At 37.2% G+C, this 23,011-nt stretch overlaps 2 protein-coding genes and 1 pseudogene across 7 annotated transcripts in view; 2 read left to right on the forward strand and 1 right to left on the reverse strand.

Moving 5' to 3' along the window:
• The window catches only part of LOC137255973 (beta-4C adrenergic receptor-like), a 228,221-nt gene extending 216,604 nt beyond the window's left edge, over positions 1-11,617 (forward strand). For all 4 annotated transcript variants that reach the window (XM_067793593.1, XM_067793597.1, XM_067793596.1 and 1 more), the window contains one exon: positions 380-11,617. In XM_067793593.1, coding sequence (XP_067649694.1) covers positions 380-1,365 — 986 coding nt within the window. In that variant the 3' untranslated portion in view covers positions 1,366-11,617. The remainder of the gene's footprint in view (positions 1-379) is intronic.
• LOC137255966 (uncharacterized) overlaps positions 1-23,011 on the forward strand; it is a 589,910-nt pseudogene that overhangs the window by 237,422 nt on the left and 329,477 nt on the right.
• The window catches only part of LOC137255977 (corepressor interacting with RBPJ 1-like), a 33,237-nt gene continuing 21,936 nt past the window's right edge, over positions 11,711-23,011 (reverse strand). For all 3 annotated transcript variants that reach the window (XM_067793609.1, XM_067793607.1, XM_067793608.1), the window contains exons 9-10: positions 15,392-15,487; positions 11,711-15,072 (exon numbers count right to left, since the gene is read on the reverse strand). In XM_067793609.1, coding sequence (XP_067649710.1) covers positions 14,429-15,072; positions 15,392-15,487 — 740 coding nt within the window. In that variant the 3' untranslated portion in view covers positions 11,711-14,428. The remainder of the gene's footprint in view (positions 15,073-15,391; positions 15,488-23,011) is intronic.

The raw sequence follows: 23,011 nt of genomic DNA on the forward strand, positions 1-23,011 counted from the left end.
TCACATTTTCTATCTTTGTGTCTTTTTAGCATCTTGCACATTTTCTCTTATCCAAAATTTATACATTCATGTTTGATGAAAATTTATTGTGTTTTATTTTAAAAACCTATGTAGGATAAAGATATTTGATTATTACAGGTAACAATATGACATTAGCTCTTTAGAGCTGTTACTCTGATATTATGGATTAAATCCAGCATATAATTATCATGTATTTCTTTTTCAGCAAAATTGTTTGAATTTTTTCAAACTACTTTTATGATTGTAAATAAAGGTTTTTATGTTCTGAAAGTTTTGTGTCTACTTAAAGTGGTGTATATAGTGCTTGTCTGACAAGACGTAAGATTAGTCTAATGTTTGTGTTATTTTGTATTTACAGACACATTACACGATGATGGTGGGATGATGTCATTTCGACGTTTGTCAAACCTCTTCTCAAATAGACGAAGCACTGCGCGTTCTCCTTCTTCACCTGATCCTGAATTCATGTATCATTCAACAATCAGTATCAACAGTCAAGTCAAGAAAAATCCTCGAGCAAATTTTAAGAGAGAGAAAAGTGTCACAGAGCTCATGCGAAATGCATCTAAACATGGAAATGGAACCTCCGTCATTCATCAAGATGGAACATCCGTGATTATGAAAGAAGGGAAAATTGTCAGTGTTAGACGAAAGAATGAAATGCCGCAGGACAGTCCCTTGTTACAGGGGAGAACGCTGTTCAAATTCAGAGAAACAACAGGGGGGACAACCAACAAAGTTGGAAATGGCAGTACGGTAGAGTTAGCTCCCCTGATTACAAATGGTCGACTTTCCTCACATGAAAACAAGATGGAAGACAATAATTCTTGTGGAAGTGACGAAGTATTTGATAAGGGTAATGAAATAATGAGAGAAAATACTCAAGAGACGAATATTTGTGATGAAATTGAAGATGAAAGTGATGCTAATGAAAACAATAAGTTAATTGCTAGTCCTGAAACTGAAAATGCAGAAGGTATGACTGCCATTGTTGAAGAAGAAGTTAAAATTGTTATCAGTATTAGTGATGATGATGGCATCTTGAATTCAATGCCACTAACCCCAAATACAAAGCATCGGCTCACAAGGAGCGATTTGTTCCTGGGTGTGGACAAAAATGATGATGACGATAATCCAAAAGCAAAGAAACGATTGAAATGTGCGAGGAGTTCTGAAGTTTTGTCAAAAGCCCCATTGCTGCGGTTCCCATCGGTTGAACATTTGGACATTCCCAAGGGTATGCCACGATCTGCTAGTGACAACAACTTCAGGAAAGTCAAATCTTCTCCGAGACCGTCACCTCTTATCCCAAGAAGATGGACATTTAGCAAGCTTAAAACATGATTTATCTGAGATGTTTATTGTTGCAATGTGACTTGTTGATGATGAATGAAATACTGCAAAATGTCCATATATCTACATTTTATTCAAGATGTATGGATTATGATAATATTCAATGACAATACTGTTGAAATGATAATTGTTACTGTTTGCTACTGCTGATGAACATACTGAAATGTTTGCATGTCTGTCTCTGATATGCTGCAATGCTTTGATTCTTATAAGTATATTCTACATAAGAGTCTTATGAGAGATTGCTTTTGGTCCTGAAGCAGTTTTTGCAAGGCATCTTTAATCTTGGATGATTCTCCAAATAGTATTAGTCCTTCACTTCGAAATCAGTATTTTAAAGAGACACTAGTGGAAGCAGAGAAACAGGCAGTACCTGATTTTCCAGTCCATTCAGTTATCATGTTCTAAAGGACATACTGAAAGGCAGACTGATGACTGTGACAGTCTTCTTTGAGATTGTAATGTTGAATATCAGCTGGTTATCAAAAAAGGGGGAAATTATCAGTGTTAGATAAAAGAATGAAATGCCTCTGAACAGTCCTTTGTTACAAGGGAAAGCCCTGTTCAAATTCAGGGAAGTAACAAGGGAGACAACTATTAAGTTGGAAATGGCAGTACGGTAGAGTTAGGTCCCCTGATTACAACTGGCCAACTTTCTTCACATGAGATTGTTATGTTGATTACCAGCTGTTTGCTGATGAAATGGTCAAGATGTACACATGGTTGTCATCCTGAGCTGAATCTTCCTGCGTCTGATCAAGATCGGAGGCATTTTGCATGCATAGTTTGTTCTGTCTTATATCTGCATCAACAGTTCAGGGCATACGACATCATAGAGACTAGAATGTGAACTTTGTTTCATGACTAGGTTTTTCAAGGGCCACACATTTGTGACATAAAATGACAAATATCTAGGAAGATTCTTCATGGAGTTCTTCAGTGTCTGTTATGACTTTACAAACACTGAGTGACCTGATTGCTTACAATCAAACTGGCCCTTTTCCAGTGATCCTTGCCGTGATATTATTAAAATATTGCTAAAGCCGGTGGTAAACCATGTTTACTCACTCACAAGGATGATGGAATTGTTCAGCATTCATTGTGGCTGCACGATGAGGGACGTGATCACTTACAATCAAATCCAGCCAGTATATATCCTTTATTAGAATACTGATGGGATATCACAAAGTTACCCTGGAATGTACTTACACAGGTACATAATAGAGTCAGGAATATTCAGAAAATTAATTGTTTCACGGGGCTATTTCTTCAGTCTTCATGAATTATCATAAATCCAGTTGATGGTTTTAGTAATGACAAAAAAATTGAAAGATACTATTATCTTGAACACATTACTCAAACAAGAATCGATTTATAGGATTTATGTGTCCAAAATGTTTCACAGTACCTATCACCAATCCCAACCAAAATTTTAAAAAAAACCAATTATCATGGAAATTATATTTTGTTGTTGTATCGCTTCTTTTTTAAGAATATCAAATGAACAGTTATTTACAACTTACTCTGCTACTCCCTTTTGTGTTTGTTTGTTAACTGAATGGGGTTATTTGGTGATCACCTGAAGTTCCTGTCTCCCTTCAGAATATCAAAAGATGGTTACAATTCCTCCTCGTACTCCATGCTGTTGATCACTGGATTGTCTGGTCCAGAATCAGTTATTTACAGACTGCTGCCATGTAGCTGGAATATTGCTGAGTGCTGGGTTAAACAAAAAACAAACTATCTTGCACTTCATTCTTCATCTTCCTCAACTATGCTGTACGTATGTTAGCTTAGTGACAACAGATAAGACATAGTCTGGTATTCATGCCATATTTGAAATAAGAATGGAAACTGTACAAATATTTTGCTGAGTGCAAGAATACTATTTGTTGTGAATAATAATTGTAACTTATGTTGTAAAGATTATTTGGATCTCAGGATGTCTGAAAATTTTCAGATCTGCAATATGTGGTGATGTAGTATTGTTTTAGAAGTTGTTGATCAATAGCCCACTGTGGATTCTAGTATTTCCTGTTCAGTGCCATCCCAAAGGATTTGTATGCTAACACTGCTATGTTTTTTTTCTGTTTAATGAAAACTGTTCTACTCTCAAGAAGTTAAAGAAAGATCCCTTTGCATGACAATAGTTTATATGTCAAGTTGTGACAGTTTTACTGTAGTGATTTGAAAGAAGTGGATGTTCTTTAACTTCTGAGTGATATCTTGTATTACTTTAGCCCATGTTCATGTATTTTCTTCTACCACTGACCCAGTACTCTATTATGTTGCAATGTGGACCATGTACAATTGTTGCTGTTATTTCCTAACATGTGATTGCTGTGAGTCCATGGACCAAATACTCAATTACGGCGTTGCCATGTCAACCATGAACCGATTGCTACTGTTACTCCGTATCGTTATGTAATTGCTGCTGTGTTCATGGACCTAGTGTTAAATTGTTCGTCTACACTAGACACTAGAAACAAGGGTTTCCCTGCTGATTCATGTTGTACGATCATCCCTTGTATGTGAGGGATCAGTGTTGTGGCTAAGGGCAGACACAAACACCATGCATACGCAGGGCTAGGTATTATCTGTTATGGTCTTACTTTAATCCCATGTAGAAGCACCATGAAACCCACGGCCAGGTGCTGTCTGTTATGGTCTTACTTTAATCCCATGTAGAAGCACCATGAAACCCACGGCCAGGTGCTGTCTGTTATGGTCTCACAGTAATGCAATCTAGTAACGCCAATTCAAACTTAGCGATAGGTATCATCTTGTAATACCGTGTAATGACACCATGCAACCCAGGGATAGGTATTATCTCTTATGGGCTCTCTGTAATGCCATCTAACAACACCATGCAACCCGGGGATTGGTATTATCTCTTATGGGCTCTCTGTAATGCCATGAAATGACACCATGCAACCTAGGGATAGGTATTATCTCTTATGGGCTCTCTGTAGTGCCATCTAACAACAACATGCAACCCAGGGATAGGCATTATCTCTTATGGGTTCTCTAATGCCATCTAACAACACCGTGCAACCTAGGGATATGTATTATCTCTTATGGGCTCTCTGTAATGCCATCTAACAACAACATACAACCTAGGGATAGGTATTATCTCTTATGGGCTCTCTGTAATGCCATCTAACAACAACATGCAACCCAGGGATAGGTATTATCTCATAAAATGCTTAATGAAACAGTGATCATAATCTAAACATTATACAAAGTCTTGAGAGGTTTTTGCAGTCCAGTATGTCCATTAGTTAAAAAGTCTGCTTTTAAGTCAAATGGACTGTTTGTTCCTCGTAACCATCCATCTCACTGTTATCTTACCATAAAGTATTCCACTTATTTTAAACACTACTAAGAAACATGACTTCAAGTCTTGATTTCATTTTGGCACCAAGGTTTTGTCCATGCACTTCAAAGTGTGTCCTATTTACAGAAGACAGGCAGAGTCATCACTTCATTCCATAAACTACCTCTCCCAGGCCCATTTGACACAAGATCATGTTTACGGATTTGTAATTTGACATATAAGTCATCTAGTTTTGAAAAATGTCCCCTTTTCTATTTGTCTATCTAGCTGTGACAAGTGGCAGTTGTGTAGCCAAGTGGTTTAAGGATTTGCTCATAACCAAGACCATGTAAGGATTTAAACCCAGTTGTCGTGTCCCTTATTGTGGTATTGCAGTATTGTTGCTGAAAATGGCATAGTACTCCAGGATCCCGATGCCTGGGACAAGTCAGTTTTCAATTCAGGCAATCAAATAATGGTATCTTGCTTGTCCGTGGACTACTAGATAATTTCCACTTATGGTTTTGAACTGCAAATAAACTTGAATTTCATTTCATATCTGCTCATATTGTAGCTATTACATTTCGCAATAATAATAATAATTTAGAGCTATCATTCTTTGAAATTTGTCATTCTTCGATAAATAGTCCAGTAAACATTAACATCAAACAGTGTGTCAGAAAATCAGGGCAAGTGGAAAATTAGTCAGGACAAATTACTTTCTTGAACTCACTTGCCCTGTGGCAAGTGACTTTTAAAAAAAAAATATTAACCCCTGTCCTCCCAAATCCTTCCTTTCCTCTGTGTAGGTCCTCTGGTATCTCAGATAGTATTGGATTAGGCAGCAGTTACTGACACATGGAAACACTTACTATTATATCTCTTGCATTAAATGAAGTTGGCCCATCTCAGTTAAAATACAGGATTTTTTTGTTAAACTGTACAGCTTTTAATCATGAATTGCACATGAATGTTTCTAAGACAAGTTTACCCGATCTCTGTGATAATATTTACAAGAAAATGGCAGATTCGTTATAGTTTGTAGGCAAATCAAGTAGTTGGTATTCGTTGGAATACCTCCAGTTTTGGGTTTGTTTTTTTTAAGTTACCATATAAGGAACCAAGGTTTTTCAGATTAAATAATTCAAAATCAACTGCACAAAAATTTATCAATAACCATCTCATTTACCAGTACTGATCTTTGATGGTTGATGATGGGGCAGTTTGAATGATTTGCTTTATCGACCATCTTTTCTGATATTTCACAGCAAAAGCATGCTCTCAATAAAACTAGTACTGTATTCCCAGCTGAAAACTCTCCATTTCAATACATTTAGTTGTTGAATGCACATATTAAATGCTGGTAAAATGATAAAATACCTGCATATTACCACCTATCAAAAGTTCAGACTCGCTGTGTATATAGAGAATACTAAACGACCTTCCGTGTAATACCATTTTTATTCAATAAGTTAATGACTGTTTGATACTAAATCTTTAACGAGTTTAATAAAAATGATATTTCATGGAAGCGAGTTAGTATTCTGTTTATTACTCGCCAACATAAATTAACAGAAACTGACGCGAAATTCCCTACAGTGTGATTACTCTCAGCTTTCCGCGAGTCAAGCAAGGGCTAGTAAAATTGCGACATCGACGTTAGCATTGTGACATCACAACTTTGAACCATTTTGACATATGTCAAGCGGTATTACACTAGTGCAATATTGTTGTAAAAATATTACACTGCAGTATCTTCAACGGGCAAGTAATAAGCATTTGTATATGTGGTTATATCGAAGATTAATTTCACCAGTGACTAGAGGGGAACTGACTGCAAACCTGATACAGATGACATGCATGAGGATCACATATCCAATTCCTGAAGAGCATGTGAGTTTCATCTTTTTTTTAACTCATGACGATAATCTTTTCAATGTTACGTATTTTTTTTTACAATGCATGAGTTCATGTGTAAACAGAGAGAACAGTACCTTTAGAGAGTATGGAATATTTTGCAAAATTTAGTTCAGAACAGTTGACTGAAGAAGTGGCTACATTTGCACTAGTGAGTGGCATGGAATGAAAATCTGATATTCCTTTTGAAAAGATTTTTATTATGCACATGTATATAAAGAGAACTGTATCCAATGTTTATATGTACTAAACTTTGGGATACCTGTGGTTTCTTCCTCTTATTTTAATATTGATAAACAGGAGAGAAAACCTCATTTTTAGATCCCCTCTGTTCCATACAGGTTATGTTGTGTTTCATATCTTATTGCGTAAATTTAGGAATTGTTTAGAGAAAAAAATGAAAAAAAAAGAATAAAAAAGCTTGTTTGGTTTCCAGTATTATAAACACCCTTAAACATAAACTCTCTTGTAGATCTGTTATTTTAATAATGCATATAGGGCCAAGATGATTTGTTACATATATTATTTAAGCTGCAACTCAAGGATTGAGTTGTGAGAACAACTGTGAGAACTATGTTAGACCCTGTTAGTCAATTCTGTACATCAGCATGGCTTTGTTTTAGAAGAGACATCTCTATTTCTCTAGTCCCACAAATTCTTGCCCATAAGCTTATAAATTATTAAAAACCAGTCAAATTGAATTGTTAATGTGCATCGAGTTGATTCTGACTGCATTGCTCCATCATATAACTGTTCAAAAATGCTTCACACCATGTCATACAAGCAGGTGCTCAAAACATTTAGATGACTGATGTAAAGAGTGAGTGAATGAGTTGAGTTTTACTCACACTCAGCAATATTCCAGCTGTGTGGCGGCGGTCTGTAGATAATCGAGTCTGGACCAAACAATCCAGTGATCAACAGCATGAGCATTGGTCTGCACACTTTGGTACCGATGACGTGCCAACCAAGTCTGCGAGCCTGACCACCCGATCCCGTTGGTTGCTTCTTTCGACAAGCAGTCTTACCTTTTATGGCAAGCATGGGCTGCGGAAGGCCTATTCACCCCAGGACCTTCATGAGTCACTGATGTAAAGACTTTATGTGGGCAGTATGTGTAAAAAAGGAAGGGAAGTACTGCTAGTATTCATTCAGTGTTCATAGTTTTTAAAATGTTACATAAGGCAAAACAACACTTCTTATTCTGCAGTGGTAACTTAGTGGTTAAAGTGTTTGCTTGTCATGCCAAAGACCCTGGTTCGATTCCCCAACATGGGGTCAATGTGTGAAGCCCATTTCTGGTGTCTCCTCATTGTGATATTGCCAGTCCAAGTAAACTGTAAGTCTCTGTACTTTTCGTTGCACTCCACTACAGAGTTTGACAAAACCTTAGTAAGTAGGAGGTCGCGTCAGGTAACCTTTGAGCGACCAATGACCGTCCAGTCAAACGTGATCCCGAACAGATTTAACTGATCAGACAATGACTACTGTTTAGGGCTTGGAGGGACTTAATAAATTTGCTAGTCACTGACACTGATCCCTCAATAAACGGAAAATCGAATAAAACACAGGTATTTGACCTGCAGTATATATGCTTAGGGCTTTGATATGGTTACCCCTAGCTGACATCCTTGAATATTGACAAAAATGCTATTTTCAGTGACTGTTTACTCACTGTTGACAGTTATTTTAGTGTGCTCGATGTGCATTATCCGGTAGTGATCATATGGAAAATAGTATTTGGAATTGTTCTGGTACAAATCTTTCCGAGGCATAGAGTGCAGAGGTATGTGCCAATGTACATTTGATGTAATATTGCGTGATTTGGTAAGCTGTGTTCTGATTCATCAATCTCAAAACCTGATGCAACCTCCTACTAGGTTTTGTTAGACTCAGTGGTGGAGTGTAGTTCGATAGGCTGGCTATGATTAGCATCAAACTGGTCTCAAAACTAAGCAATGGTTGCATGGAGTCATGGGTATTTATTGAACCATGGGAAAAAATACCCTGGATTGGCCAGGATGAGCTCATTAAGGCTGGGAAAGTCTTGGCATTGTGGCATACAGACTGCTGGCATATAGTTGGAATTTTCCTGTGTCATGGTGTTAAAAAGACTTAAACATGTTTGATGTTTAGAAAGAAACAGTTTGGAATACGGGATGTGAATCGCTTCTTGGAATAGATACATGAAAGGAAATAACTTAACACTGACTAAAAGGGATTTATTCAAGTAATTCCCTATTCTTTTTGGTTAGAACCAATGTCTTATCACAGTGAATACGGTAGTCCACATAGACATTAGAATTTTGGTTGAGAAGAAGGTGTTTATTGGATCAAGGTGCTTTAATATAGCAAATTAGAAAATCAAAATACACTTCAACACACCAAAATCAAAGAAAATAATGTAGTCATACATCAGGTCAATTACCAAGCTGGTGTTTGCATATTAAAAACAATTCAGAGGTGTTTTTTTATGATCAAATATATTTATTAAACATCAATATCACATGTCAATCATACAATATATTACATGCTATTCCATACCAATATCCCCACTGTTTTTCCAAAATGGCTGTATTGATTGTTACTAAAATCTCTTGTCAGGGAAGTGAATCTTATATTGATACAAACATGAATTTACAAACATACTGGTCACAAAGAAAGAACTCAGCATTGTAAAATCCATCATATTAGTATCAGTGACTTCTGAGAGCAACACCCACTGGGAACCTGGTGGAGACACATACATCCCGCCTCATCTAACGGTCGTAACTCTACATTGTCATTTAAATTAAATTGAACCCCCTGTGACGACCATAATTCCAAAAAGAGAAGAGTGCAATTACAGCAGGTCTTTTGAAGGCTGCAGCCTGTATACTTATAGCTTATTGTGCTGCTTTCTATAATCCTGTCTCAATATTCCCATTGACTATTTCAAATAACCATTTCTTAAACTTACAAGATGTAGATTCAGACAAGATTTGGTGAATAAATTTGTCAAAATTCCAAAATATGGATCATATTTCTTCTCTCGACCTTGCTACAATAAGCAATCCTGCCAATCGTAAGTCCATGTTTAAGTATCAGCATCATTTTAGGGTAGCCTGGTGGATATAGTGTTTCACTTGTCACGGTGGAGTTTGGTTCTGCACATGGATACAATGTGTGAAGCCCATTTCTGGTATTTCTTGCTGTGATATTGCTAGAAAATTTTCAACAGATTCAGATACCAGATATGTTTGTATCAATATAAATTCACTGACAGTTCTGCATAATATTGGTCCCATCATTTATGTAAATTGACCGCTAAAAAAGACCTCTTCTTTGAGGATGTAATGCTGTCTCTAAAAATATGAAAAAAAAAAATTAATTGTCCCTGCTCAAAAAATATAATCCCAAGGCCAAAAATATAAAAGGAAAATGCCTCAGATGCACTTGGTATGTTACCAATATTTAGAAGGAATATTTACATTGACAGGTGATTTTATTTTTATTTTGTTCCCCTCCTGCCTTTAGGTTTTCTGAGGACAAACTGTCTGTAAAACAAGAAATAAAACTGAGCTGGCCTAAACTGTTTTGCCGTAATATGCTGCCAACCTAATAAAAAAACAAGAAAGTGTATTGAAGAAAAAATAGCAAATTGTGCCTTTCACATTTTCCCTGAACCAGAGCGGAACAGAGAGAAAGGTAATACCACAGGCTGCTCAGCTGGCATATTTGATATACAGTGGAAGCTGTCATAAAATCTCAGCCCCTCCCTCCCATCCCATAGCTTGTACATTTACCATGAGCTCTACAATCCAGCACCCTTGTCTAAATGGGATTATTTCTTCAGTCCCATGGAGTGCCAGTTTAGGCAGCTTCCACTGTACTGAATTTCAAATAACATCTCAATATTCCAATTTTCCTTTTTCCCCTTCCCTTCCGACCTAATATTTTTTGCAAATCTGTAAACCATGTTCTTAAGAAGCTCAGCTGTTTAAGTGTTTATCAGCAGCACTGTAGTTGCACCAGTGTATTTCTTAACTGTGGTACCGACATCCACTGGTCGCCAATGTACAGCTGGTTAAAACTTTCATTACACACTCCACTGCTCTCTTAACCTTGTGGAGTACATAATTCCAAGGGTTATGTTTTTTTATTCCCTATAACAGGCAGTGGAGTAGCTTTATCATTAAAGAATCTGTTCTCCATGTTCTAGATAAAGGTTTTGATACCCAATTTAGATAAAATGTGTGATGTCATTTTTGATGTCCAAATTGCTGAAATATAGCTAGACATGGCGTAAAACTCTCAATGATGTGTACACATTTAGAGGGTACAAACAACATGACCCCTTAATGGGCCACTTCTAGCTGACAGTTATGTCTATATACATCTACATGTATATATATATGTTTTCCGGAAAATTTCGTGTACAGACTCATTTTACAAGGTCACCTAAAATAATTAAGTAGGGGGGCATCCATGCAACTCTCCATTCATGAAACATAATGGGTCCAGTGTTTGCATTAATGCAAAAACCTGCGTTTTTCACTCAAAAAAATAAAACCATGCAAAAAATATTTTGCAAGCGTGTTTTGGATTGATTCTGATCTATGTAATTTTAAAAGTACCTTAAAACTGCAACATACAGACAAACAATAAATTTACTGAAAATTCACACGTAAAAGATTTGGACTACATATTTAAAATTTTATTTCTGTACGCACTCGTACAAAACCTACTATGACTCCATTATTTTAAAGGAATGGAACGCTACCAAGACATTACCTAACATGTAATGTGAATTCTGATGGAAGTCACTGCCAACTCCTTATATCATAGGAATTTGGTGAAAGAATGTGACTCGGGCTATGTATTGGCGACCAGGTGTTAGATGATAGGTACGACTTCTTTGCACACATGCTTCCCATGATCAAAGACGGCAGCCCAATGGTCCACTCCTTACACTGTTGTTTGTTGTTGAGCCTGTGATGTGCAGTACGTGTAATAAACATTTGCTTCATTCTTCTTGTTTGTTTTTTTCCCATCATGGCCGAGACTGGATCCTGACAACACACGTGCTGCATCACTTTTAGACTTACTGATTATTTCTGCACATATCCATGAGGGGATTTTCCCTTTATTCTGCAGTCAACATTTTTACACAAAGATGATTCAGTACATTCACATTAATTGTCCTGGACAATCAGACATGCAAACCATAAACCTGTTAAAACACTCCAAGTATTTTTTCTATTATCATTCATACACCTTCCAAAAACAAATAAACTGAACAGAAACTTTAAAATATGAATGCTTACTTTTATGAGATTTCTTTTTTCAAAAATTGCATTTCAGTTCTGTTTCGTCTACAATGTAACAAACCTTTTGACATACAGACACCAGATGATAATCAGAGGACATGACATGCATGCGAAAAGGATCCTTCACTACGTGTGTTAGTGACGAAATATCTTTCTGGACAAGGTGTTCATGAATACAGAGAGTGGGTTTAGTTTTCAGTCACACTCGGCAATATTCCACCTACATGGCAGCAATCTGTAAACAATCAAGACTCGACCAGACAATCCATTGATTATCAACAGCAAGAGCGTTTATCTACACTCTGGGAAAAGATGGTATGTGTCGACCTAGTCAGTGAGTCTGACCACCTGATCCTCTGAGTTGCCTCTTATGACATTCACGGTTTACTGAAGATCAGTTCTAACCCATATCTTCAAAGGGGATTTCTGGACACAAGTGTTACAAGTAAAATATACTGGACAAAATAAGTTAGGGATATTGGTATTTTTAGGATTGATACTTTATCAGTGTTTTGCATATATCCAAACTAATTTTGTTCAGCATGTTTTATTTAGGGTTACACTTTCCCAGTAAAGTACAGATTTTCACTCGCCGCCACATGTTGGGAATGCTGAGTGCTGCATTTAACAAGAAACAAATAAACAAATAAACATTCTGGTACTTTTAGGGTTTGTCCCATCTGGGATTCAAGTGAGTGAGTGACATTGAGTTTGGTTTTATGCCACTTCAAGCAATGGTCCTGCATTATCAACAGAGATGGAGTTTCCCAAATTGTACCTATGCACGGAATTGGGTCTTAGCGTGACAAGTTAACGTTCTGACCACCAGGCTATCCCTTCGCCATCCAGGATTCAAACTAACTCGCAGAGTCACACAAAGTCAGCAGTCTAACCCATTCAGTCAAATTTGGTGCCAGATCCTTAAAGTGTACTAGAATGTGTTCTTTACTGAGAATGTGTAATCCCACATATAAAATGTTAGTTTTGACCACTGTCTAAATGCTCTGTGTATTCACAGGGGAGAAACCAGAGAGGGGTTTGTGTGTGCAAACACACATCCTAACCTCAAATTTTTTCCCTGAGCAGAACTCCCCAACCCCTAAGCTTTGAACTTCATTATTTGCGTGACTTCTCTTCTCCAAAATCCTGGATTCGCCCACAATTCAAAGTACAAGTGTTACTTACTGAAAGTAAACAAAACTAAGTACAGATACTGATAGCAACAGAAGAATGTAAATCATAATATATGACACAGGTGTGCTCAGAATTTGCCCAGGTGTACATCCACTCACTGAAACAACAGATGTCAAATGTCTTTCTCAATCCCTTCTCACAAATCATAAAATCAAAGAATATAATTCAAAGGTGACTAAATACATTCCTCACATACATAGCTAGCATGCAAGTTTAGTTTTATGCCACTTTTAGTAACATTCCAGCAATGTCATGGCAGGGGAAACCAGAAATGGGCTTCACACATTGTACACATGTGGAGAATAGAACCCGGGTGTTCAGTATGACAAGCAAACGCTTTAACCAGTAGGCTACCCCACTGCCCATCCTCACATATACAATCTTGGAACAATGTTTGTTGTTTAAAACTGCATTAGCTCTCTCTGGACTGACTATATTTGTAACGAGGTAACCACGGCAGTGAAGTTGGGGATTATTTACATTTGGTCATTCACGTTATCATGAGGAAGCAGTTCTGTTCCTAAAAAAATATATCTTAAGTTTTGAGACATAATTTCCACCAGCTAAGACTATATTTTGCAATGGTTTACATTTTCCTGCCTCTGAAAACCCGTTTCCAACAACAGACATAGTTTAGATGACTCCAAACATCATCCTAATGTGAGACCTACTTCACAGATATTTATAGAGAAGATGGTGTGGCGGAGTTCTGGAGGATGTCAAGTTGACTGCCTCTCTGCTGCCTTTGTTTTGTATACTCATGATGGAAACAAAAGCGCAATTTTCAAAGTACTGATGATGATGATGATGATGATGATGATGACCTTTGACCATTTCAGATTCAGTATTCCAAGTATGAATCTCTGTAGATCTGATGACACCTTCATAGGAGGCCATGTCAACTGACCTGTCAACTTTTGACAAAAATCTAAATTAAGGATACATTTAATTCAGATCTTGGAAATCCCTGAGAGATCACATCTCTTTCTAAACAGCCTTCAAGCATCAAGGCTATTGATTTCTCAGAATAATTGAGTGAAGAATTCAGATGTCATATCTGATGTCAGTTCCTCAAATATGAGCTTGGTTGGCAAGTTCCAAACAGAGATTAATGAGCACATCAGTTCACTGTTGTGGATATTTCATATTTCCTATCATTTCTGAATCACATGACATTTGCACTTCACCAGAGAATACCTCAAAGAAATAGTTGGGAATAATATGTGGACGTCCACGTAGGTCGAGGGAAAATGAAATCAATTCCTTTTAGACATCAGACATCTTATTGGCTGAAAAACATATGACTTTTATCAACATGTCAGTGTCTATCTCTGCTTCTCTTTCTGTCCCTCCCTCCATATCTCTCCTCTCTCCTGTCTCTGGCATCTCTTTCATATCTTCTCTCTTTCTTTGACTGATCTCTGTCATACCAATCTTCATCAACATCACGTCTCATTTTTCCGGATGATCTGTCTCTGTGCCGCTTGCCATCAACATCTTTTCTTTTTGAAACCTGCCTCTCATCTTCAGAATCAGACGAGCTTGATGGTTGTTTCTTAAAATCTTTACGACTTGAGTTACCACTTCTTGAAGAATATATATCACTTTCAGAATCGGAACTCAAACGCTGTTTGTATTCACGCGACTTTTTTTTCCGCCTCTCATGAGATCCATCACCTTCGGAATCAGAGTCTGAGGGCTGATGTCTACGATGTCTATTGTCCTTTGACTTCCCACCCTTTCTCTGATGATCACGTAGATCAGACTGATGTTTCTGTTGTCTGATCCTGTGCTCATGTTTAAGATCCTCCTCCGAGGAAGAGTCTTTTCGTAACCTTGCCTGTTCATGAGGCCTATGTACAGGGCTGCGACTGCGCTCACCAAGAGGGTGTCCTCGTTTGCTGGGCCGTGTTTCTTTTGGCCTAACGTCTCTACTTCTAACAATGAAAGCTCCCCTTGGATCTGAAATATAAAGCACTTGGAAACATTTGGAAAAAACACTTCTTTGTCTTAAGGCCTCAAGAAACCATAATCAATTTGTGCCAAACTCAACAGGAAGTACATGGCTGATCTACTCATGGTCGAATACAGCCTTTTGAAATAGTCAATTTTATCTTCAGGGGGGACCACCGCCCCCACAGGGGAGACATCACTATTATTTTAAACATTCTGTGTCAAAAAATCAAATCTGTGGGGCCTCAACAGCTCTGATATCTTGGTAGTCAGTTTTTGAACAAATACAAAGTTGATGACATGTGTGTTGTCCTTGGTCAGAACTCACCATCACTGTCTTCGCTGCTGCTGCTCTCAGAACCTGAGTCTTTGCTTTTTCTTTTCGTGGTCTTCAGCTTCCTCTTTCGTCCTCGTTTTTCAGAATCTACAAAAATATAACAATAGGAGTTTTTAGGCAGTTGCTGTTTTACTGTTAAGTTCTACATAATAAGTACACAACTATACAATAAAGGTATTTGAACAATTGAGCCTGGGCCAGACAATCTGATGATTGATATCACGAGCACCAATCCATATTGTCTGGGATGGACGACTCACCAAGATCTATGCTTATGTTTTATGTGTAAAATACAGAACAGTGCCACCTCAAACATTTAATGGAATAGCATAGCATTAAGCAGACAAATGAAATAAAAATATAAATGAAATGTTAATCTTTGCCAATGAAGAACTATTTTAAAATAATGAGTTATTAGCTGGGAGTTTTTTCCCATCATAATTATTATTTATAATAAAATAAAATAAAATAAAATGAAATAAAATAAAATAAAATAAAATAAAATAAAAAATAAAATAAAATAAAATAAAATAAAAAAAAATAAAATAAAAAATAAAAAAAAATAAAATAAAATAAAATAAAATAAAATAAAATAAAATAACATAAAATAACATAAAATAATAAAAAAAATAAAAAAAAGGTATTTTGGGGGCAAGAATAATGCACTGCATTCATAACATACCCCAACCTTACTTTGAACCGTATATCATGTGTATAAGCCCAATGGCTGATACGGCAGGAGAAGTTGGTACAGTTTGAATATATTAGGGCTGGGACAGGTAATCCTCATACCTGGGACAGGTGGCCAATGAGTTAGATCCAGGTGCCCATGTCAATACCCTGACTCATGTGGGTACTAGATAAAACAATAGAATATGATATTCTTTTATGATTAAAAGTCTGTATCGTCTTTGAGGATTTAGATTGAGTGAGTTTAGTGTTACGCCACACTAAGCAATATTCCAGCTATATGGCAGCGGTCTGTAACTAATTCAGTCCGACAAGACAATCCAATGATCAACAGCATGAGCATCCATCTCTGCAAACCAAGTCAGAGAGCCTGACTATCCAATCCCATTAGTCGCCTAATACAACATTCATAGTCGCTTCTTATGGCAAGTATGGGTTGTTGAAGGCCTATTCTACCCCTTACCTTCCTGTTTTTGAAGATAAAGATATTTAAAGTCAACTGTTTTGAATATTACACCTGATTAAGGTATTGTAAAACTCGAAATTTTAGCCTCTGGGCTGAAGAATGTATGGCCATATTTTACAAATTTGATATCTGGAATATAAGGATAGGATAAGATAATAGGGGTAAAGTAACAGGGTAGAAAATTTGGACCCGTCTCTGGGTTCACTCTCACTTAGCCAGAGTCTAAACAAAAGGCCTTGTTAAACCAACATTGCACTATGGCTAAAAGACAGATACGCACCAGATAATTAGCATTAGCCACAGAGGTGTGAGCCTTTGTTTAAGGGCTTTAGTCTACATCTACAATGCGACAAGATTTAAGATGATATGAGTATGTGTGTGTTTGTTTGCAATATTAAAAGTTGGTTTAACATACTTATTTCCCAGAATATGTTAACTGGTTCATAACATATACCACAACATGAAACTATGAAACTATGTTGTATTTGCAAGAGATGTCACTACATGTGACAAGAGACCTGTGAAAATCTAGGTTAAACCAATCATATTTGCAAGAGATGTCAGTACATATGACAAGAGACCCGTGAAAAAGATCCAGCTTACACCAATCGTATTTGCAAGAGATGTCACTACACATGACAAGAGACCCGTAAAAAGATCCAGCTTACACCAATCGTATTTGCAAGAGATGTCAGTACATATGACAAGAGACCCGTAAAAAAGATCCAGCTTACACCAATCGTATTTGCAAGAGATGTCACTACACATGACAAGAGACCCGTTAAAAGATCCAGCTTACACCAATCGTATTTGCAAGAGATGTCACCACACATGACAAGAGACCCGTAAAAAGATCCAGCTTACACCAATCGTATTTGCAAGAGATGTCACTACACATGACAAGAGACCCGTAAAAAGATCCAGCTTACACCAATCGTATTTGCAAGAGATGTCAGTACATATGACAAGAGACCCGTAAAAAAGATCCAGCTTACACCAATCGTATTTGCAAGAGATGTCAGTACATATGACAAGAGACCCGTAAAAAAGATCCAGCTTACACCAATCGTATTTGCAAGAGATGTCACTACACATGACAAGAGACCTGTTAAAAGATCCAGCTTACACCAATCGTATTTGCAAGAGATGTCACTACACATGACAAGAGACCCGTAAAAAGATCCAGCTTACACCAATCATATTTGCAAGAGATGTCAGTACATATGACAAGAGACCCGTAAAAAGATCCAGCTTACACCAATCGTATTTGCAAGAGATGTCAGTACACATGACAAGAGACCCGTAAAAAAGATCCAGCTTACACCAATCGTATTTGCAAGAGATGTCACTACACATGACAAGAGACCCGTTAAAAGATCCAGCTTACACCAATCGTATTTGCAAGAGATGTCAGTACATATGACAAGAGACCCGTAAAAAGATCCAGCTTACACCAATCGTATTTGCAAGAGATGTCAGTACATATGACAAGAGACCCGTAAAAAAGATCCAGCTTACACCAATCGTATTTGCAAGAGATGTCACTACACATGACAAGAGACCTGTTAAAAGATCCAGCTTACACCAATCGTATTTGCAAGAGATGTCACTACACATGACAAGAGACCCATAAAAAGATCCAGCTTACACCAATCGTATTTGCAAGAGATGTCACTACACATGACAAGAGACCCGTAAAAAGATCCAGCTTACACCAATCATATTTGCAAGAGATGTCACTACACATGACAAGAGACCTGTAAAAAGATCCAGCTTACACCAATCGTATTTGCAAGAGATGTCACTACACATGACATGTCAGTACATATGACAAGACACCCCTGAAGATCCAAGATAGAATTGGTCTAACAATATTGGGTGGTCAGGCTTACTGACTTGGTTGACACTTCATTAAAACCGATTGCGTAAACTGATGTTCATGTTATTGATCACTTGGATTGACTGGTCCAGAGTTGATTATTCACAGACGGAAGCCATATGGCTGGAATGTTGCTGAGTGCAGTGTGGTTTTTACACCCCTGCATTAGGACTGTCTCTATGTTGACTAAATCACACCTGTAAAATACCCTATATCATGGAAAGGTACAAGATAAATGTTATTTTTACTCATGACATATGTTCATGATCCATGAGTGTGACAAAGTACTTTCTACCTATAAAAAAATTCTTAAAATTACGGACACCTAAATATATAATGGCACTGTGTGACAAAGTACCTTCTATCTATAAAAATCTTCTTTAAAAAAAAGGAACACCTAAATGTGTAATGGCACTCGGTAACTATAGAAATGGGACAGTGGATTTATAAAATGTTGGAATGAATTGGCTCATTCATCACAGTGTGCCATGCAATTTGGTTGTCAACAGAAACAACATCACACGAGTTCTCCCGAGCACAGACTTTCTGGGAGTACTGTATTTCTCAATAGTTTATCAAGCAAGCAGAGATTCTCTTTTTGTATTCATCTCAAAAGGAGTTCATGCTTGGTTTATCTTTACAGATACCATTGCATACTTAGATGTCAGATCATGTTTATCTGTCTTGTTTATTGCACTGACATGTAGTGGAATCTGTGTATTATGGACTGGCCTGGGACAGACTCATTTGTCCTGATTATCTAGCAGTCGACTTTTGTCCACCGACATTTTCTTTTCTCTCTCACTTGAGCATATGCTTTCGATACCAAGCTTTGAATACACCGATGATTCCTTGATCTAGTGGTTGTGGGACAGACATTTTCTTTGGCAAAAAGTTCACTTAATCGTTGCTTAAGTTGAATTTTGATCTGAACATTGTGAACAACCTATAATATCCTTTACTTGCTCTAGCAAATCAATGAATACAGCTGTATTCATCCAAGCCTTCTGATTGTCTGTCCATGTCGTGGGGAGAACAGAAGTAATTGAGATGTTTCTTCAACGGATTGTTATTCTAGTCAGCTACATTCGGGTTACAAAGCATTGTTGTCATTGCAAGTTGTTTGTCAGGTCTATTATTTTAGTCCGTAATCCGTAATTGAGAGAGTTCCAATTATAAAGCAAGTTTTAAGGTCCAACTGCACTAGATCAGAACTACATGCTCCCTGAGCAAGCAGCGGAAGTAAACATCTGAAGTTGGGATGTGTGACAGTTGTGATTAGATGAAACTGTGTAAGAGTTTTATGTTTTTTTAAAAACACATCCATCCTGTAATTAAAACTGACCACAATGCTTATTTTATGTGCAGACTGTTTTCAAGTACGCGAAACTGGGGTTGATGTGTGTTCACCTTCCTGTGAACGGAAATTTGGCAGGTTACGTTAGCTGTAATTTGTATTTTTATTGTAGTTTACAGGCCAGACTGTACCCATGTGTACAGGGAAAGGCTGTTGCCATTCTGGATGATTATAAACAACATAATGTCAGCAGTATTTTCAGCATGTAGAATGTCTGTTGGAGTCTTCACACATACAGCAGAAACAGAAGCCTTCACATCCAGTGCGGAATTTCAACAAGGTGGTCAAAAGTCAGATGTAGACAGTGTATACGGCTGCACATAAATAATTAAAGGTCTCTCAGGCACATTTTTAAAAAAAACGAGGGCGGTAGGACTTTTTTCAATTTTTGATAGAAAACAATGTGACGAGGGAGGAACACATTTTCATTTGTTTTCCCTCTGAAGTACGTTTTGGAAAGGTTAGCATGTGGTGATAATCTGTACATTAAGTCACACTTGTTCTTACAAACATTGACATTTTTAGTAGACAAATGGATGATTGGGGTGTGGTAAATTCAAAATTATTGTTTTTAAATGCCAATAATAAAAGTGCTATGCCACAAATAAAAGTCACGTGCCGATCCCCAGAAACATTTCACCTTCTTTTATTTAGTGTAATCTAGCACACTCCTCTTGCTTTGATATGCTTTACCTGCCTTATAGTGTTTTGAGTTTTAGTTTTGAGCCACTTTGTGCAATATTCTATCAATATCATAGCAACTGACAGCAGAAATGGGCTTCACACACTGTACCCATGTGGGGAATTGAACTGAGTCTTTAGCATGACAAGCAAACGCTTAAACCACAAGGCTTAACCACCACTCACTGTCTTGTAAAAGCTGTGGTACTTGGATATGTGGGTACATATAGAACATTTAAATCCCCAAGACCAGTTAAGGCATCACTTTGTCTCAATAACAAATTCTATAACTAGGTCACTTTCCTCCATTGGAAATTTCTGACAGTATCACCTCACGACATGAAAAAAGGTCTGTACATCATCCCCACTAACTGACTAGATGTAAATAAAAGCACCTGACCTTTGTGGAATGTAACATTAAGGTTCAGTCTAGGTTTAAACAGTCTAAGTAAACTTATCCTCAGTACTTTTCGTTAAACTCCACTACTGAGTCTAACAAAACCTTATGGGAGGTCCCGCCAGGTAACCTTTGACCAATCAGAACACAACTTACCAAATCGTGAAAGTGGACATTTGCACATACCTTTTGAACTTTTTATCTCGAAAAAGTTCATGCCCAAACGATTCCGAATGCTATTTTAGCGTACTCTCACTTCCAGGTGATGCACATGGCACACGTTACAACCATGACAACGGTGAGTAAACAGTCGCTGAAAATAGTGTTTTTGGCAATATTCAAGGATGTCAGCATGTGGAAATATTAGCTAATGGTAACCATGTCAACAGAAACCCCAAAGCGTATATACTGCAGCTCAAATAACTGTGTTATATGCAGAGTTTTGTTTGTGGAGAGATCTGTGTCGGTAACCGGAATATTTTGTAAGTCCCTCCGATCCCTAAGTAGTAGCCGTTGTCTGATTGGTTAAATCTATTTAACCATCTCGCATTTAAACTAAAAGTGCTTTATGGTTCAACTTCTTTATTCTACAAGGTCACAACGTTTCGAGACAGATTCTAGTCTCTTCTTCAGGTGAAGAAGGTTACCTGACACAACCTACTAGGGTTTGTCAGACTCAGTGGTGGAGTGTAACGAATAACACTGAGACTAAGTTTACTTAGACTGCATTAAGGTTCTCAGTTAACATTTTAGTCACATAATAGTGTTTGATATCAATAAATTATCTCCCCTTCTACTTAAATACAATAAGTCTTTTTGTCACCCAGTAACCCACAACTTACAGCATAGATACACTGTTTTCAGCTGATAATGCCAAAAACTGTTAATTGTGATTAAAAATATTCACATTTGGTCAAGATAACCAATAAACTTATAAAGTTATGTTTTCTTTTCAATGCCTTTTAAAGAAAGTGGCAAGTCTAACAGCCTCAAAACAGTAAAAAGTAAACAATCTTAAATTGTTGGATGTATTTCAAAGTCTTAGTTTAAGGAATCATTAAACTCAAGTATAAGTTCCATTCATGCCATGTGCTGAAAACGATTTCATCTTTTAAGGGGTCATACCCATCCATTGCCTTTAACACCCAGCATTGTACCCTACACAGTGTTTGTCAAATTTTATCATCCAGCATATGTCAGGATGTAAAAGCTGCTTAATTTCTGCCCTTAACTACAAGATATTTGTTGTTCACAATATATTTGGGGTTGATATGATCCATGTGGCCCCAGTCACGCATAGGATTAATCCATGACACCTTGTTTTGTGAAGTTTGAGTAAACTCCTTTCATGTATGATTAAAATTATTTTTTGATTACAAAGCATTTGCAATCATGTGATAAAACAGACATGATATAACTGTCATAGCTCTTTCAACACAGCAAATGTCTATATTCTTGTGCCATATAGATATGTTGGACACGAATACATATTCAAGCTCCATTCAGTTTTATTTTTTTTCTGAGAAGTTACATATATATTCAGTACATAAATCACTGATTTGTCAGAGGCAGGTGTTTCCAAATTTTCCTACAGGTTCCACTACATTAAATTGGAATCACATGTCCCAGAGCATGTACCGTATGTCAACATTTGAAGCGATCGAGACGTGTGACAGCTGTGATTGGATGAAATTGTGTAAGAGTCTTATATTTTTTAAATGTACATCCATCCTGTAATTCAAACTGACCACAATTTTAAGTAATTAGTGCTCTCACTTTATCACTATGAATGATGCTCAATGTGTGTACAGATATTTTAAAGTAGGTGATATTTGGTGCAGAACTGGGCTTGATGTGTTCAGGTTTTCGTGCTTGAAAAATTGGCAGGTTAAGTTGGCCAGAATTGTAGCTTTTATTGTAGTTTAAAGGCCAGACTGTAGCCATTTGTAAATGCAATGGCTGTTGACAGCCTTAAAGATTTAAGATTTAAAGCAAAATACTAGAGAAGTCTTCAGGAAAATATTTGGTGTTGGGCAACCTTATGATAAATTGAGAATAGTATTCCCAGGACTCAAAGAGTAGTCTGGAGTAGTAGAGAAAACCGGTTTACAAAGAGTCTGGATTTGACCAATGCCTCTGTA

Source organism: Haliotis asinina, chromosome 11 (genome assembly GCF_037392515.1).
Source record: "Haliotis asinina isolate JCU_RB_2024 chromosome 11, JCU_Hal_asi_v2, whole genome shotgun sequence".
Classification (NCBI taxonomy): Eukaryota; Metazoa; Mollusca; class Gastropoda; order Lepetellida; family Haliotidae; genus Haliotis; species Haliotis asinina.